Source organism: Colobus angolensis, unplaced genomic scaffold, assembly GCF_000951035.1.
Source record: "Colobus angolensis palliatus isolate OR3802 unplaced genomic scaffold, Cang.pa_1.0 Scaffold130, whole genome shotgun sequence".
In the NCBI taxonomy this organism is placed as follows: Eukaryota; Metazoa; Chordata; class Mammalia; order Primates; family Cercopithecidae; genus Colobus; species Colobus angolensis.
Window position 1 is genome coordinate 542,913 of NW_012114253.1, and position 19,737 is coordinate 562,649.

The 19,737-nt window shown below is 44.1% G+C and overlaps 1 protein-coding gene across 3 annotated transcripts in view; it reads left to right on the top strand.

Annotated features, from left to right (window-relative positions):
- The window catches only part of USP48 (ubiquitin specific peptidase 48), a 111,179-nt gene that overhangs the window by 12,428 nt on the left and 79,014 nt on the right, over positions 1 to 19,737 (top strand). For all 3 annotated transcript variants that reach the window (XM_011933968.1, XM_011933967.1, XM_011933969.1), the window contains exons 2-3: positions 15,893 to 16,013; positions 16,973 to 17,129. In XM_011933968.1, coding sequence (XP_011789358.1) covers positions 15,893 to 16,013; positions 16,973 to 17,129 — 278 coding nt within the window. The remainder of the gene's footprint in view (positions 1 to 15,892; positions 16,014 to 16,972; positions 17,130 to 19,737) is intronic.

Consider the following 19,737-nt stretch of genomic DNA (forward strand, 5'->3'; position numbering starts at 1 on the left):
AGAAGGCTGAGGCAGGAGAATTGCTTGAACCTGGGAGGCGGAGGTTGCAGTGAGCTGAGATCATGCCACTGCACTCCAGCCTGGGCGACAGAGTGAGCTCTGTCTCAGAAAAAAAAAAAACAAAAAGAGTAACACTTGATTGACTAATTATCACAAAAGAAATTTATCTGTCATGTATCTACCACCAAGATCGAAACATTACTAGCACTTCAAGACACCCTTATCTTCCATTTTTCTCCTGCCAGTTACTACTACCTCTCTTCCTTGAAGGGAACCACTTACCCTTACTTTGAATTTAGCAGATTATTTTGCCTATGTTGAACTTTATGTATATAAATACATTATCATTCCTTCTGCTTCTGTTTTCTTTCACTCAACGTTATAAGATTAATTTATGTGTAAGCAGTAGTGTGTTCACTTTTAGTGCTGTACAATTTTTTTTTTTTTTTTTGATGGGGGACGAGGTCTTGATATGTTGCCCAGGCTGATCTGGAACTCCTGGGCTCAAGCAATCTGCCCACTTTGGCCTCCCAGAGTGAAGGGATTATAAGCATGAGCCAGTGGGACCAGCAGTGCTGTACGTTGTTTCAGTGTGTGAGTATATACCATATATTATATTCCTTTCTACTAGTGATGGTCATTTTGACTTTTCCATGTATTTGGTCATCATGAATAAAGCTGCAGTGAACATTCTGCATATGTATTTTAGTGTCTTTTTTTTTTTTTTTTTTTCTGAGACAGAGTCTCGCTCTGTCGCCCAGGCCGGAGTGCAGTGGCCGAATCTCAGCTTACTGCAAGCTTCGCCTCCCGGGTTTAGGCCATTCTCCTGCCTCAGCCTCCTGAGTAGCTGGGACTACAGGCGCCCGACACCTCGCTCGGCTAATTTTTTTTATTTTTTAGTAGAGACGGGGTTTCACCGGGTTAGCCAGGCTGGTCTCGATCTCCTGACCTCGTGATCCGCCCGTCTCGGCCTCCCAAAGTGCTGGGATTACAGGCTTGAGCCACCGCGCCCGGCCTTTTTTTTTTTTTTTTTTTGATAACAGGATTTCACTTCATCACCCAGGCTGGAGTACGTGGTGTGATCACAGCTCACTGCAGCCTCGACCTCTGGGGTCTGTCTAGGTGGTCCTCCCACTTCAGCTTCCCCAGTAGCTGAGACTACAGACGCTCACTACCATGCTTGGCTAATTCAAAAATTTTTTGTAGACCTGACACAGTGGCTTATGTCTTTAATCCCAGCATTTTGGGAGGCTGAGGTAGGTGGATCACTTGAGGCCAGGAGTTCGAGACCAGCCTGGGGAACATGGCAAAAACCCGTGTCTACAAATACACAAAAATTAGCCAGATATGGTGGTGCATGCCTGTAATCCCAGCTACTTGGGAAGCTGAGGTGGGAGAATTGCTTGAACCCAGGAGGTAGAGGTTGCAGTGAGCTGAGATCTTGGCACTGCACTCTAGCCTGGGTGACAGCGAGACCCTGTCTCAAAAAAAAAATATTTTCTGCTCCCCTCCCTCCTCCCACCTGCACCCCCAAGTAAGACCCCAATGTCTGTTGTTCTCTTCTTTGTTTTTTTTTTTTTTTTTTTTTGAGACGGAGTCTTGCTCTGTCGCCGGGGCTGGAGTGCAGTGGCCGGATCTCAGCTCACTGCAAGCTCCGCCTCCTGGGTTTACGCCATTCTCCTGCCTCAGCCTCCCGAGTAGCTGGGACTACAGGCGCCCGCCACCTCGCCCGGCTAGTTTTTTGTATTTTTAGTAGAGACGGGGTTTCACCGTGTTAGCCAGGATGGTCTCGATCTCCTGACCTCGTGATCCGCCTGTCTGGGCCTCCCAAAGTGCTGGGATTACAGGCGTGAGCCACCGTGCCTGGCCTGCTTTATCTTTCATGTTTAGACCTGGAATTGACTCTTCTCATCAGTTGGGAAGTAAGATCATGGAATAATTTGAGGTTACTTGATCTCTATGACTTCAGCAAAGTAGCAGAGGATTATTGAATGACTGCTAATCTGATGTTAGCAAAAGCAACAACTCTAAGCAAAAGGAAGACATACATGGGGAAAACAATTACAATTACTTAAAATTAAATACATGACAAGACTATGTGTGTGTTTTAAAAAATGATATTGGGCCAAGTGCGGTGGCTTATGCTAGTAATCCCAGCAGTTTGGGAGGCAAAGACAGGAGGATCACTTGGGGCCAGGAAGACCAGGCTGCACTGAGTTACGATTTTACTGCTGCACTACAGCCTGGGCAATAGAGCAAAACCCTGCCTCAAAACACAAACCAAAACCAAAACGATACTGTTTTATTACTACTAGCAGCAGTGGCCTGCATAGGTAGTGGGTATGCTGGGTTTAGGGGGTGTGGGAGCCATGAGGAGGAGATGGTGACTGAGAGCCTAGAAGGAAAGAGGGGGTGGGGCTTGACAGGGGTGGGGCTTGAAGGCAAGACCCAAGAGTTTCTTAGATTTGCTTCTAGGAATAGGTAGCCATGATAAAGCATTCATGGCTTATGGTGAACTAGGGCCATGCTGCCCATAAGATTAAGAAATTTTTCAGTCTGAGGTGAGGGAAACAAAAAAGATTAAGCAATTTTTGGAAATCTTAACTGCCTGTCACAGTTGAGGTGTAATTTCTTCATCATGTGGTCAAGGACACCAGGGTCCTTGTGGTTCTGCGTGAGGGCAGCCAGTTCTGTATTCACGAAACTGAGGGGCTCCCCTTTTGGAGAGTTTGTGGTTGTGGCATCCTTTCCAGCATCCTCCTGGAAAACAGCAATCAGGAACTTGATGCGATGCTCAGTCTCTGTAGGGCTGGAGATTTTTTCCATGTCGGAGTTGAGTGAGGTACCTGCTGAGACTTTTTTGTATTTTGCAAACTTTTTATACCTCATTCATTTCCCTTGGCTTCCTGAGGTAGCAATCTAATCATTAAAAAAAAATTGGCCTTGCATTTGGGACAATGTAAAAAAGAAGTACAGTAGAAGAAAAGCTTCATATTGGATCTAAACATTCTTATGTTTTCTGTGTGTTTGAAAAACTTTGTTTGTTTGTTTATTTATGAGACAGTCTCACTGTCGCCCAGCCTGGAGTGCAGTGGGATGATCATAGCCCACTGCTGCCTTGAACTCCTAGGCTCCAGGAATGCTCCCTCCTTAGCCTCCCAAAGTGCTGGGATTACGGCTGTGAGCCACCGCATCCAGCCTCCCCCAGAAATGTGGAATCATTGTGCAATACTCCATTTTACATACCCTAAAGAACCATTTAACTGTTTCCTATTGGGCATTTGTCTACCTGCCTTTGTCTTCTTGTTGTGTTCCCTGCCCCTCCTCCACTTCCTCTTCCTTTTTGTAAGGGAGGGAGGCTCTTTTTTTAATACTGAGAACATCTTATAAGTAAATATTATCTGCCCATCTAATTATTTTCTTAGAAAAACATTGTGAAAATAGCATGAACATAATGTGTGTCGAAAGGCTTTTGATATACATTACCTTTGCAGGGTTTTCTCCTACCAGTTGTGTGCAGTATATGAACGTTCCTGTCTTTGTGTTCTTGCTATCAGAGTATTAAATTGAACTCTTTTTGGCTGGGTGTGGTGGCTCATGCCTGTAATCCCAGCACTTTGGGAGGCTGAGGCAGGCGGATCACAAGGTCAGGAGATCCAGACCAGCTTGACCAATATGGTGAAACTCCATCTCTACTAAAAATACAAAAATTAGCTGGGCGTGGTGGCGCATGTCTGTAATCCCAGCTACTCAGGAGGCTGAGGGAGGAGAATTGCTTGAACCCGGGAGGCGGAGGTTGCAGTGAGCCGAGGTCACGCCACTGCACTCCAGCCTGGTCAACAGAGGGAGATTCCTTCTCAAAAAAAAAAAAAGAAAAAGAAAATTTATAAGTAAATAATGGTATCTTGATTTCCAGTAAAATTGAAAGATACTGTGTGTGTGTGTGTGTGTGTGTGGTTTTTTTTTTTCCCAAGTGCTTGGCCAGTGTTTCCCAAATCGTATTAATTTTGAGAAACATTTCAAATCATCCTTGGAGAACCAAGAAGTCCCACTGTAAGAAAAAAAAAAAAAATCATTCCAGTTTGAATAGCTAAATAATCCTTTTTAGACTGGGCAACTCCTTTTGACTTGCCAGTTAGTTCTCTCCTGCCCTGAACGTTTTTCCTTTAATACCAATTTGGGAGGTAGCCTTTTAGAAAGATTATAGACTGGGCATGGTGGTACACACCTGCAGTCTCAGCTATTCGGGAGGCTGAGGTGGGAGAATTGCTGGAGCCCAAGAATTTGAGTCCAGCCTGTGCAACACAGCAAGACCCTGTCTCTTAAAAAGAAAGTAGATTTCTAGTGTTTCCAAGTAGTCTCACCTTAAAAATCATTTTTGCTTTGCTGGTTCTCCTTTTTCTGTAGTGTTTGAATCCCAGTTTAGTGGGGCCTAACTTTGTAGGCTTGGAAAAAATGAAGTTATTTCATGTTTGCTAGGTTGATTGGATTCTTAAGCTTTAAAATATATTTAAGCCAGGTGCAGTGGGTCACGCCTGTAATCTCAGCATTTTGGGAGGCTGAGGTGGGTTGGTCACTTCAGGTCAGGAGTTTGAGACCAGCCTGGCCAACCTGGTGAAACCCTGTCTCCACTAAAAATACAAAAATTAGCCAAGCGTGGTGGTGCATGCTCGTAATCCCAGCTACTCAGGAAGCTGAAGCAGGAGAACTGCTTGAACCTGAGAGGCGGAGGTTGCGGTGAGCCGAGATCATGCCACTGCACCCCAGCCTGCGCAAGAGAGCGAGATTCTATCTCAAAAAAAAATAAAATATATATATATATTTAGGTTTTTTTTGAGTACTCACTATACTATTTAAAGGATTGCCAACAATTTAAGAAGCTTTCCATCTTTGATGTTTTATGTAACTTTGGTGTTGTTTTATTTAATTTGGTTTGTCAGTTGCTTCCCAAACTTTTTATGCCCGACTTCTCTATACATATATGGCAGAGGAGTTGTAGGAAAATAGGACGTAAGTGCTAAGTGACCTCTTTGTAGTTGCTTTGTTTTTATTGTTTATTTGTTTTTTTGAGACAGTCTTGTTCTGTCATCCTAGTTAGAGCTGGGTGGCGTGAGCAACCCACTGCAGCCTCAACTTCCTGGGCTCAAACAGGTCCTCCTATCTTAGCCTCCCCAATAGCTGGGACCACCCGCATGTGCCACTCCACCTGGCTCATTAAAAAAATTTTTTTCTTTGTAGAGATAGGGTCTCACCGTGTTGCCCAGGATGGCCTTGAACTCCTGGGCTCAAGCAGTCCTTCTGCCTTGGCCTCCAAAAGTGCTGGGATTACAGGCATGAGCCACCATGCGTGACCTGTTTTTAGATTTGCTTATTTCTCGCATGTCTAATTTATGAGACCTTGATACAGTAATGCCATGAGGCATTACATGAAAATCACTGTAAAGTTTTTAATAACTAGAACCTAGAATTTATATTATCTTGGTTCTCCTTTATTTTCGCTTTCAGGAAAATCTGTACTTCAGTGTTTTAAGCACTTTGGGAGGCTAAGGTGGACAGATCACGAGGTCAGGAGATCGAGACCAGCCTGGCCAACATAGTGAAACCCCATCTCTACTAAAAATACAAAAATTAGCCGGGCACAGTGGGGGTATGCCTGTCGTCCCAGCTACTTGGGAGGCTGACGCAGGAGACTCGCTTGAAAATGGGAGGCGGAGGTTGCAGTGAGCTGAGATTGAGCCACTGCACCACTGCACTCTAGCCTGGGCAACAGAGCGAAACTCCGTCTCAAAAAAAAAGAAAAAAAAAGGTCCCAGGTGTTGGAACCGAACTCTCGATTCCCTCCTGGGCAGGGGTCGTCGCGAAGGATCACCGACACGAGGTTCACAGCAGAGAGTTATTTATTACTAGCGCGCTAGGGTCCCAAGCTCTAAGTTGGTCTTGGGACCCCGACTGCTTGTTACAGGCTGTTTATATAGGCTAACACAAGTTCAAACACAGCTTATGGCGCGAAATTCAAACAAAGCTTAAGGCGTAAAATGATTGGGTCTAGCTATAGCCTGAGTAAGGGGTCTTGGTTTAATTGGTTAGAGCAGGACCTTATGAGGTTCTTTCCTGGAGTTGATGATTCCGGGAACTTCGAGGCAGGGTGAGACCCCTGGAATTGGCAGGGTGGGACCTCATGAGGTTGTTTCCCGGAATTGGCAGGGTGGGACCCTATCAGGGTGGGACACTATCGAGGCAGGGTGGGACACTATCGAGGCAGGGTGGGACCCTATCTAGGCAGGGTGGGACCCTATCTAGGGCCACCTGGTGCTAACTTTTTAGGTTTTGTGAGGCCTACTAGTTTCACCAGGCACAGTGGCTTACACCTATAATCCCAGGACTTTGGGAGGCTGAGGTGGGTGGATCACTTGAGTCAAGGAATTCTAGCCCAGCTTGCGCAATGAGGCTAAACCCCATCACTACAAATGATACAAAAAAATAAAAAAAATTAGCTAGGTGCAGTGGTATGCCTGTGGTCCCAGCTGTTTGGAAGGCTGAGGTGGGAAGATCACCTGAGCCTGGGAGTAGAGTATTACACACCCTGAGTGCCCAGGAGGCCATGGATTTTCTTTTGTTTTGTTTTTTGTTTTTTCTTGAGACAGAGTCTTGCCCTGTCACCCAGGCTGGAGTGCAGTGGCACGATCTTGACTCACTGCAACCTCCACCTCCCGGGTTCAAGCGATTCTCCTGCCTCAGCCTCTCAAGTAGCTGGGATTATAGATTTTGGCCACCACGCCGGCTGATTTTTGTATTTGTAGTAGAGACAGGGTTTTGCCATGTTGGCCAGGCTGGTCTCGAAGTCCTGACCTCAAGTGATCCACCCGTCTCAGCTTCCCAAAGTGCTGGGATTACAGGCATGAGTCTCAGGAGGCTGGGGCAGGAGAATCTCTTGAACCGGTTAGGTAGAGGTTGCAGTGCACTCCAGCCTGGGGATGGAACGAGACTCCATCTCGTAAATAAATAAATAAAAACTAAGAAACTAAGAGGTGATGAAGAAGAAGAAGCAGAACATCTGTAAATGACCACTTGGAGTGAAATCCCTACCCCCTTTCCCATTCAAAGGATGAATCTTTGAACTGCATAGCAACTGTGAAATCTTTGATTATAAATTTTCCACTCATCGTGCATACTCTTAAATGACAGATACTTGGAGATCTACCAAAACAGAACTGAAAGTGTATCTCCTACCCATAGTCAATATATTATAGAAGAAACTTAGTCATTCATACCCTTTGATACCTAGCCTACTACTTTTCTACTCTCCGAACACAATTTTTGATTTCTGGAAATTGTTTTTTTTTGCTGTGTCACCCATACTAGGGTGCAGTGCCATAATCTCGGCTCACTGCAACCTCTGCCTCCCGGGTTCAAGTGATTCTCGTGACAGCCTCTGGAGTAGCTGGGATTACAGGCATTCGCCACCACACCCAGCTAATTTTTATATTTTTAATAGAGGTTTAGTAGGGTTTTGCCATATTGGCCAGGCTGGTCTTGAACTCCTGGTCTCAAGTGACCCTCCCCCCTCAGCCTTTCAAAGTGCTGGGACTACGGGTGTGAGCCACCGCGTCCAGCCTGGAAAATCGTTTTGTTACAATTTTGGGCATCATTCCAGATTTCTCCTTTTCTTTCTTGCCTGTCGCATCTTATTAGTCCCCAGGTTCTATTGATTTATTCCCATCAATATGCTTGAACTTCCTCCATTCCTATTCCCACTGAATTGGCTTTTTTTTTTTTGGAGATGGAGTCTCACTTTGTCGCCAAGGCTGGAGTACAGTGGGATCTCAGCTAACTGCAACCTTGGCTTCCTGGTTTCAAACGATTCTCCTGTCTCAGGTGATCCGCCCACCTCAGCCTTCCAAGGGCTAGGATTACAGGCATGAGACACCGCACCCGGCCTGAATTGGCTTTTTAAGACCTCATCTTCCACGAGAAAAATTATTAGTTATGTCTCACACCTTGTTTAGCTTCTGAGTTATGTCTCATGCCTTGTTCAGCTTTGGGCTCTCATTATTATTATTATTATTATTATTTTTGAGACAGAGTCTTGCTCTGTCACCCAGACTTGAATGCAGTGGTGTGATCTCGGCTCACTGCAACCTCCGCCTCCTGGGTTCAAGTGAGTCTTATGCCTCAATCTCTGGAGTAGGTGGGACTATAGTCGCACGCCACCACGCCTGGCTAATGTTTGAATTTTTAGTAGAGATGGGATTTCACCATATTGGCCAGGCTGGTCTCGAACTCCTGACCTCAAGCGATCTGCCCGCCTCAGCCTCCCAAAACGCTGGGATTACAGACGTGAGTCACCGCGCTGGGCCCAGTCTGTCCTTTTTACTGCTGCCAAAGTGTGTCTCTGGCCTAAAATCACAGCAGATGTCTGCCGAACACATCAAAACCAAACCTTTTGGAACCTATCCTCTACCTAACACTTTGCTGTTCTCATCCAGTGCAGTCTTGGAACAAAGTACCCATTAGGGTTATCTGAATTCCTTATTGTGCTATGGCATTGCCATTGTGCTGTTATTACTCAAGTTTGTGGACCTGTGCCCAGAAGTAGAATTATTGAAACAAAAACATTGGTGTCATTTAGCATTTTTGAGATTTTTTTTTAGTTATTTTCCCTGCAGGGTTATATGATAGTTTGATTTATAAGAAATATATGTTTAGTCTTTGTACTACTTCTGGCACAGCTCCTAAAACCTTTGGAATCTCCAAAGTGACTAAGTGTCTTTTTGTATGCTAATGAAATGACTGATGGCTGGGAGCTCTTAGTAGCCTCCAGACAGAGGCTGGTTGCCAGGAGAACCAACCACTTGATGAGAGGGTTAGAACTTTTATTCTGACCTCTGGGAGGGGAGAGGAGCTAAAGGTTGTTGATCTCCGGTGGCCAGTGATTCAGTCAGTCATGCCTATGTGATCAAGTCTTTTCTTTTTTTTTTCTTTTTTCTTTTGAGACGGAGTGTCACTCTGTTGCCCAGGCTGGTGTGCAGTGGCATGATTTCGGCTCACTGCCACCTCCGCCTCCCAGGTTCAAGCAGTTCTCTGCCTCAGCCTCCAAAGTAGCTGAGATTACAAGCGCCTGCCACCATGTCCGGCTAAGTTTTGTATTTTTAGTAGAGTCAGGGTTTCACCATCTTGGCCAGGTTTGTCTTGAACTCCTGACCTCATGATCCACCAGCCTCGGCCTCCCAAAGTGCTGGGATTACAGGCATGAGCCACTGGGACTGGGCTTTTTAAAATATTTTTTGGAGATAGGGTTTCTCTCTGATGCCCAGGCTGGAGTGCAGTGGTGTGATCTCAGCTCACTGCAACCTCTGCCTCCGGAGTTCAAACAATTCTCTTATCTCAGCTTCTTGAGCAGCTGGGACTACAGGCATGTGCCACCACTCCCAGCTAATTTTTTGTATTTTTAGTAAAGACGGTTTTTCGCCATATTTGCCTGGCTGGTGACAAATTCCTGGCCTCAAGTGATCTGCCTGCCTCAGCCTCTCGAAATGCTGGGACTACAGGTGTGAACCACTGCTCCCTGACACTGTCTTATATTTTGTGAAACACTCAGCCTCCTTGATCTGTCTTTATAGTTGATAGACACAAGTACACAAAACTATTTTTCTACTGTAAGGAAATTGGCATATACATGATGATAAATAATCCTTGACACCTGGGGCCTACTCCTAATGAGGGATAAAATGGAGTTAGGGGCATTGGAGAATGACGAATGGGAGAGGCTACAGCCCTCTGTAGTTGGCATTCTGCTGTGCTGCTAAGGCTGGCTTTAGAAATAACAGCTTATAATTAGAATTGTGATTTGTGTCTGTCGTTTTCTTTTCTTTTCTTTTTTTTCCTGACACAGAGTTTCTCTCTAGTTGCCAAGGTTGGAGTGCAATGACGTGATCTCGGCTCACCACACCCTCTGCCTCCCGGGTTCAAGCGATTCTCCTGCCTCAGCCTCCTGAGTAGCTGGGATTACAGGCATGTGCTGCCATGCCCGGCTAATTTTTTGTATATTTAGTAGAGACGAGGTTTCTCCATGTTGGCCAGGCTGGGCTCAAACTCCCGACCTCAGTGATCCGCCCGCTTTGGCCTCCCAAAGTGTTGGGATTATAGGCGTGAGCCACCGCGTCCGGCTGTTATTTGTGTTTTTTAGGTAGATTCTTTCTTCTCTAAGTAAGAGAACAAACACAACACCACCGCCCCCCCCCCCGCCCCGCCCCATATTGGGCTGTGTATGAAAGACTTAGCAACAATTTAGACATTTAGAAAGCCCAAGCCCTTTTAATGCAAAGCACCGCCTTTGGCTTTTTGGTTCCCTCCTGAATTGTGGCCATAGAGGCTCGGAAGCCATAGGTTTGGCCGGGGGTGGTAGGCTATCACAGGTCACCTGCATTTGGCATTCTGCTGTGATGGTGTTCTAGCCAACTGAAGACTTAGTAATACCTAGCAAGCAGTTAATTTAAGAAAATTTAAAAAGAACAACGCCAGTGTTCTGGGGCCTAATAATACAGATTGCTCCCAGCTTCTCATAGTAGCTTTTGAAAGTCTTATTGTGGTAATATTTAGGCCATAGGTTGTGTTTGCCTTTTGATGCCAGCTTTAGAACCAGTTACGTATGCCTGATTTTTGGGTGGGGAGTGGTAGAGGTGAGGACAGGGAGAGCCTACCTTTTGTTCATTGTCTGAATTATTTTGCTATCAGGAACTGAAGACTAAAATCTGACCAGAGGGCCGGGCGCAGTGGCTCAACACTGTAATCCCAGCACTTTGGGAGGCTGAGACGGGCGGATCATGAGGTCAGGAGATCGAGACCATCCTGGCTAACACGGTGAAACCCCGTCTCTACTAAAAAATACAAAAAACTAGCCGGGCGAGGTGGCGGGCGCCTGTAGTCCCAGCTACTCGGGAGGTTGAGGCAGGAGAATGGCGTGAACCCGGGAGGCGGAGCTTGCAGTGAGCTGAGATCCGGCCACTGCACTCCAGCCTGGGCCACAGAGCGAGACTCCTTTTCAAAAAAAAAAAAATCTGACCAGATCCACTGGAACTGTTTTCTGAGAATCATGTATGTGTTTGACCCATGGGAGTGTCTGCCTCCCCAGCCAAGTCATGTGAAAAATGTTTACCACCCACTCGTCCAAGAGGAGGGAGTGAACAAACAAGACTTGATATTACACCTTTGAAAAGCAGAGTTGAAAGAATGGATAAAATAAGTGCCTACTTTGTTTTAGAGGTGTATTTTCACCATGGTTACTGACACTTTTTTCCTATCTCCTAAAGACCCTTGAGAGAGTCCATTGCCACTAGCTGTAGTTCTCTTTCAAAAGAACCTTCCTAATATATCCTTGTCACTGTTCCCAGGAAAGATTTTACGTTACTTTTCTCAGTCCCAGAGTCAGTGTTCTTTTCTTTTCTCTTTCCTTTTTTTTTTTTTTTGAGACAGAATCTCGCTCTGTTGCCCAGCCTGACTGGGATGCAGTGGTGCGATCACAGCTCACTGCAAACCCCCGACTCCCTGGTTCAAGCGATTCTCTCACCTCAGCCTCCCGAGTAGCTGGGATTACACGGACATGCCACCACGCTTGGCAAATTTTTGTATTTTTAGTAAAGATGGGGTTTTGCCATGTTGGCCAGGCTGGTCTTAAACTCCTGACCTCAAGTGATCTGCCCACCTCGGCCTCCCAAAGTGCTGGGATTGATTACAGGCAGGAGCCACCATACCTGGTCAGTTTTGTTTCTTTAACTCTCTTATAGTAGACCTTTCCCATTAGAGGTAAGTTATAAGCACTAAAAACCCTAGCTGCTTCTCCCCACAGTGGATAGGTTCTACTTTTATTTCATTAATAAGCTTTTTTCCCTCCTGGCTTTGACATAAGCTGACAGAACTGTTCTTAAATTGGTCGAACTTGTTTTGTTTTCATTTTTATTATTTCAAAAGTTTTAAAATAGAGACAGGGTCTCACTTTGTTGCCCAGGCTGTAGTGCAGTGGCTTTTCACAGGTGCAATCATAGTTCATTGCAGCCTCCAACTCCTGGGCTTAGGCCATCTTCTGCCTGAGCCTCCTGAATAGCTGGCATTTTAAGCATGTGCCACAACACCCAGCTTCATTTTTATATTTTAGAAGACAATATGTTTAAACAGAACATTAAAACAATTATTTACTTATTTTTGGAATATGTAATACATTTTATTGTTCAAAGTCTGAAAGATATAAAAAGGATGGGGTCAGCCTGAGCAACATGGTGAGACCCTGTCTCTACAAAAAAAAATTTAAAAATTATCCAAGTATGGTGGCATGCACCTGTGGTCCCAGCTACTCCAGAGGCTGAGGCTGGAGGATCATTTAAGTCCAGGATGTAGAGGCTGCAATGAGCCATAAATGTGCCACTTCAGTGTGGGAGTCTCAAAAAAAAAAAAAGAAAAAAGGAAGTTCAGAGTGTTGTTTACTTCTGACTTACATCTGGCAAGTACAGAGATAATCTTTGCCAATAAAGTTGTTTCCACTTTATAGCATACTTTTCTATCTAAACAAACAGATGTGTTTATCCCACTTGTAAATTTTAAAAAATGGCAACATTTTATACCTTCCTTTTTTTTTTTTTTGAGACAAAGTTTCGCGCTTGTTGCCCAGGCTGGAGTGTGATGGCATGATCTTGGCTCACCACAATGTCCACCTCCCAGGCTCAAGCAATTCTCCTGCCTCAGCCTCTCGACTAGCTGGGATTAACAGGCATGCGCCGCCATGCCCGGCTGATTTTGTATTTTCAGTAGAGACAGGGTTTCTCCATGTTGGTCAGGCTGGTCTTGAAATCCCGACCTCAGTTTATCCGCCTGCCTCAGCCTCCCAAAGTGCTGGGATGCACCATGCCTGGCCCACCTTCCTTTTTTCAGCTAATGATACCATTATATATCACAACATTAAAAACTTTCCCTACCTTTTTATTTATTTATTTTTCTTTTTATTTTTTTTGAGATGGAGTTTCGCTCCTGTTTCCCAGGCTGGAGTGCAGTGGCATGATCTCAGCTCACTGCAGCCTGCGCCTTCCAGTTTCAAGTGATTTCTCCTGCCTCAGCCTCCTGAGTAGCTGGGATTACAGGCGCCCTCCACCACACCTGGCTAATTTTTGTATTTTTAGTAGAGATGAGGTTTTACCATGGTGGCCAGGCTGGTCTCGAACTCCTGACCTTGTGATCCACCCGCCTGGGCCTTCCAAAATGTTGGGATTACAGGCATGAGCCACTGTGCCCGGCCTACCTTTTTATTTTATGACAGCAGTAGTTTTTAATTGTTTGGCTATATTGTAATTTATTTTATTACTTCCATATGAATTTCCGGTCTTTTACTGTTATCGGTAATCCTTTAGTGGGCATCCTACAGAGATACGCAGAACTTTGTCCTGTAATGTTCCATTATAGCAAAAGAAAACCTAAGCGTATGTTACATTCAGTTGTGTCTCTTCGGTTTCCTTTAATCTGGAACGGTTAGTGGATCTTTCTTTGTATTTCATGACAGTGACTTATTTTGTAGAAAGTCCCTTGAGTTGGTTTGGTCTGATGTTTCCTCATGATTCAATTAAGGCCATGCATTTTTGGCCAGAACATCACAGAAGTGATTCTGTGTTGTGCATTATACCAGAAGGTGTGTGGTGTCAATTAGATTCATTACTTGGGTGTGTTAAATTTAAGTATTTGGTTAAGGTGGTGTCTGCCAGATTTCTCCACTGAAGGTTACTATCTTTCCCTTTGTAATTAACTTGTGCTGAGATACTTTGAGACATTGTAAATGTTGTTATTTCTCCAGCTTGCCTACTTTAGCATCCGTGATGATTCTTGCCTGGTTCTTTTTCTTTTCTGAATCTGATGTATGTCAAATGGAGATTTTTAATTCTGTCGTTCTTCCACTTTGGTAGTTGGTATTCTTCTAAAAGGAAGAGATTTTTCTTCCATCCATCTCACCATGAAGTGATGGATTCTTACTTTACACTATTGCTTATTTTGTTGCTAAATTTTGTTGCCAAATTTGACCAGTGGGACCTCCCCTTCCAGCCAACTCTTGTGTTCTTTTAACATGTCTCCATCACTCTTTCAGTACATCCTTTTAGGACACAGTAAGATGTTGTAGGTTCATTTTCTAATTTCACTGACTGCCCTGGCCTTGGAATCAGCCATTTATTTCTCCAAGGAGCACTGGATTCTTTTACTGGATAATATTTAGAAGTCAGGATCTGTGTTTCAGAATTACTAACCCATGTCTCTATGGAAAAGAAGCCTACTAATTAGAGTTGGATATTTGTTCCTTTTGTCTTTAGCCAGAGGGTACTACTAAATGAGCTTGATGACTGTTCAAGTTACTTTGGTCAGTCACACCCCTCCCTACGCCTCCCCTACTCCTGCCTTCCCTTCAGTCTGGATATTTTATTTAGTTGAAATATGTTTTCTGTTTTGAATTTAGGGTTCCTGACATCCTTGTTGATTTTTGTTTTTTTTTTTTTTTTTTTTTTTGAGACAGAGCCTCACTCTGTTGCCCATGCTGGAGTGCAGTGGCACAATCTCGGCTCACTGCAACCTCAGCCTCCTGGGTTCAAGCAGTTCTTCTGCATCAACCTCCAGTCTTCAGCCTGTAGCTGGAATTACAGACATGTACCACCACGCCTGGCTACTTTTTGTTTTTCTAGTAGAGACAGGGTTTCACCATGTTGGCCAGGCTGGTCTCAGACTCCTGACCTCAAGTGTCAAAGGACTGGGATTACACGCGTGGGCCACCACGCCTAGCCAGTTGATTTATTTTCGTTTGTGTGTGTGCATGAAGTAGTATGAGAAACACTCACATGGTCTCAAATTGTGCATTATATGAAAAGGTACATTTCCTTTTCATTCATTCATTCATTAATTCATTCATTTTTTCCGAGATAGAGTCTTGCTCTGTCGCTCAGGCCAGGGTGTTAGTGGTGCAGTCTTGGCTCCCTGCAACCTTCGTGTCCCAGGTTCAAGCGATTCTCCTGCCTCAACCTCCCAAGTAGCTGGATTACAGGCCTGCACCGCCACACCTGGCTAATTTCTGTATTTTTAGTAGAGACAGGGTTTCAGGCTGGTCTCGAACTCCTGACCTTGTTATCCACCTGCCTTGGCCTCCCAAAGTGCTGGGATTACAGGTGTGAGCCACCATGCCTCCGGCCAAAAAGGTACATTTTTTTTTAACCTTATTCCCTCTCATGCTCTGTAGGTAACCAATTTCATTAGTCTCTGGTTTTTCCTTTCTTTGTTTCTTTTTGTTCAAAATAAACCAATATATGTCCATGTATATTTTCTTACATATTTCTTACACGTAACAGTATACTACAGATACTCCTTTGCATTTTGCTTTTTTTACTTAATAATGTGTCCTGGATTTATAAATTACTTCATATCTGTTCATAGAGATCTTTTTCATGCTGTGTGTGTATGTTTTTTTTGCGTGTGTGTTTTACAGTTGCATAGTACTCTACCATATAGATGTACCATATTGTCTGTGTTTGGGCATTTCGGTGGCTTCCAATATTTTGTGATTGACAGTGCTGTAATAAATAACCTTATGCATGAGATTTTGCGTTGTTGGAGGTGTAGCCTAAGGAAGGATAAATCCTCAGAAATGAGATTGCTAGGTCTAAAGGTAGTTGTCTATGTAGTTTTGTCAGCAATTGCATTTCTTCCAGCAGGATATGCATGCTTGCTTCTCGACAGCCTCAAAAAATGAGTGTCTTATAACTTTCTCAGTTTTGCTAATTTATAGGTGAGAAGTGGTATCTCATTGTAGTTTTAATTTGTTTGTCTCTCATGAAACTTTGGTGTTTTAAAAGTTAAACTTTTTTTTTTCTTCCCTTAGACGAAACTGCAAAGGAAATCCGAATTGCTTGGTTGGTATTGGTGAGCATATTTGGTTAGGAGAAATAGATGAAAATAGTTTTCATAACATCGATGATCCCAACTGTGAGAGGAGAAAAAAGGTAAACCATCATTTTTTAAGTGATTGCTATTATGCTATGTTTTTGTTTTTGTTTTTGCTTTTGTTTTGGGCCTGTGATCAGAAAGCTCTACTGATTTCAGGTAACCTGTGCAGCTTTAAGATAAGTAGTAGAACTTAAGGCTCTAAGCCACTTGAATTGGAACACTTCTTAATGATACGCTTTAGAACAGGCAGCTGCGTAATTGAGTAAGCCTTTAAATAATAGTTTTAGTTTGAATGCTGATTCTATGTTTGCTTTAACATTGCATGTTTTATTTCGAAATCTTAAAGCCTCTTTAAAGGAGATGGTAATTCAAGGGAACAAACTCACGATGATAGCATTTTGCTTTCTAGGGCTTGTATTTTATATATAATTTTGCTTTTTAAAAATATACATTAAATTTTCTAAACATAAAGCTTAGCGTTCACGAAATAGCCAAGTTTGTTGTATAGATATTTTAATAAAAGAATAATTCTTTGTAAGGTCAGGAATTCCCAACCTTATCTTTGGAAAAAGTTGCAGCCAGTTCCCTCTACCACCCCCAATCTTTAAAATCTCTAGAATATAAAGGAAGTTTTCTGCATAAGTTTTACTTGGTCATTCTACTGAATGCTGGCAGTTTAGAAATACAGCAAACATAAAACCTATATACGCTTGTTCAAAACCAATCTTTTCTAGAATCCACTGTTCTAATTTTAGATTTAAGTGGCTGGAGAAGACGATATGCTAGAGATGAGCAGTGATGCTGTCCGAAGTCTTTTTCACTCCTGTGGTCAACCCAAAATGGGGCTTTCATGAAAATTATGCCCCACTTCCAGCCAAGAGAAACTTAAGGTGGCTATACCATGTTGGTTGTGACAGTCTTACAAATTTTTAATCTGAAAATTTAAAAATAATGCTTAGAAATGTATTGTTTAAAGGACAGTGGATTTTATAATGATAAATTTTGTATTTTGTAGAACTCGTTTGTGGGCCTGACTAACCTCGGAGCCACTTGTTACGTCAACACATTTCTTCAGGTGTGGTTTCTCAACTTGGAGCTTCGGCAGGCACTCTACTTATGTCCAAGCACTTGTAGTGACTACGTGCTGGGAGACGGCATCCAAGAAGAAAAAGGTGGGTGAAAGGGGTGAGGGAGAGCTCTCTTCCTGAACAATTTTTTAACTTTTTTTTTTTTTTTTTTTTGAGTCTTACTCTTTTTCCCAAGCCGGAGTGCAGTGGCGCCATCTCGGCTCACTGCAGCCTCTGCCTCCTCGACTGAAGCGATTCTCCTGCCTCAGCCTCTCAAGTAGCTGGGATTACAGGCGCCCGCCCCCACGCCCAGCTAATTTTTGTGCTTTTAGTAGAGACAGGGTTTCACTATGTTGGCCAGGCTAGTCTTGAACTCCTGACCTCAAGTGATCTGGCTGCCTCGGCCTTCCAAAGTGCTGGGACTACAGGTGTGAGCCACTGTGTCTGGCCTAAACTTAATTTTTTTTTTTGTTAAGACAGTTTCAGTCTTGTTGCCCAGGCTGGTATGCAATGGCACAATCTCGGTTCACCGCAGCCTCCACCTTTCAGGTTCAAGCAATTCTCCTGCCACAGCCTCCTGAGTAGCTGGGATTACAGGCATGCACCACCACGCCCGGCTAATTTTGTATTTTTAGTAGAGACGGGTTTTTTCCATGTTGGTCAGGCTGGTCTGGAACTCCCAACCTCAGGTGATCCGCCCGCCTCAGCTTCCCAAAGTGCTGGGATTACAGGCGTGAGCCACCGTGCCTAGTTTAAACTTATTTTTTTTATAGAGACAGAGTCTACTCTGTTGCCCAGGCTGGTCTTGAACTTCTGGCCTCAATCAGTCCTCCTGTCTCGGTCTCCAAAAGTGCTGGATTACAGACATGAGCCATGGTGCCATGCCTTGAATAGCTTTCACCAGCCTGCAAAGCCTTTGCACCCCAAGGAGTAACATTTTATCTTTATTTTACAGATGATATATTGATTTGCTGAAATCCACAGTTGGTAGTAAGGATATAAATATTCAGAGTCTGATTAGAAGACAGAAGCCACACAATAATTTGAACAGAAAAGGTTTTCTTTTGTTAGTTGTTTGTTTTTTGAGACAGGGTCTCACTTTTTCGCCCAGGCTGGTGCAAACACAGCTCACTGCAGCGTCAACTTCCCAGGCTCAAGCAATCCTCCTGCCCCACAAGTAGTTGGAACTACAGGCATGCACCACCACCTCTTGCTAATTTTTGTATTTTTTTTGGAGACAGCGTTTTACCATGTTGCCCAGGCTGGTCTCAAACTCCTGGGTTCAATCAGTCCACCTTCCTTGGTCTCCCAAAGTGCTGGGATTACAGGCATGAGCCACAGCTCCTGGTCTTAAATAGCTTTTACTGGCCTCCAGTGCTTTTGCAGCCCAAGGAGTGATATTTTATCTTTATTTTGAAGATGATGTATTGACTTGCTGAAAGCCACAGTTGGTAGTAAAGAGATAAATATTTAGAGTCCAATTAGAAGACAGAATAATTTGAAAAGGGAAAGTTGAGAATTAATAACAGGAAATTAGAGAAATGAGGAATTGGTTAATAAAAATTAAAGAGGATTTTAAAGAATACAAGGACAGCAGATACAGGGAGCAGCCTGTATCCCTGGGGCTGAAAGAGAACATCCAACAGACAGTCTGCCACCCCCATGGCCCAGGCTTGAGATCCAGACCTCTTTGGACACTGCTGGGATGCACTGGGTGGCTGAAAATGTGCTGAGATGCCTCCCTGGGCATCCCTACTGGAAACTGTCTATGAGAAGGTGCTGGGCCCTGGAACCCCCTACAGAGTCACCTGAAAGTGTCCGGGAGGCCGTTCACAGGGTGGTCATTCGAGAGGAAATGCCTCACTGGAGGCACTGTACTGTGAAGCTATTAAAAGAGGTGCTGGGGAAGCTGCTGACCACTGTTAGGTGCAGGAACCTTGAGCCCTGGGGGAAGCTGACCTGCAGCAGGCTGGTGAGGAGGCACAACTAAACCCTGCAGTTCCCTTCACTGATAAGCCTAACTTTCTTGATAACTGGCAAAGGAGAAGTATTTGCAGAGCCCATCTCTCATCACTGAGCAAGCAAAGAAGGGTGGATTTGGAGCTGAGAAGCAATAAGTTAATAATTTAAAGAAGATAAGACTTTGGTCTTCTGGGCTCTTAAGATCCATGCTTTCTGTTCCATCCCCTGCACTAGCTCATTAAAACTTTCAGCTCTAAAATTCTAGGGTTTTGTATTCTTCACTTGAGTGTGAATTGCTATGCTTGAGATCCCAAGTCTACATTAACTGAACTTTAAAAAATCATGACTAGACACTGTAGTCATGATTGCTATTGTTGCTTTAATACAGGTAGGCTCTTACCTTTGGGGAATGTATGTGGACAGTCCTGGCTGCCTCATGACGTCCACAAAACGTAGTTGCTAATTCTATTTCTTTTTTTTTTCCTCCCAGAGTCTCACTCTTTTGCCCAGGCTGGAGTGCAGTGACACGATCTCAGCTAACTGCAGCCTCCATCTGCTGGGTTCAAGTGATTCTCCTGCCTCAGCCTCCCGAGTAGCTCGAATTACAGGCGTGTACTCCCATGCCCGGCTAATTTTTATATTTTTAGTAGAGACGGACAGGCTTTCACCATGTTGGCCAGGCTGGTCTTGAACTCCCGACCTCATGAACCGCCCGCCACGGCCTCCAAAAGTGTTGGGATTACAGGCGTGA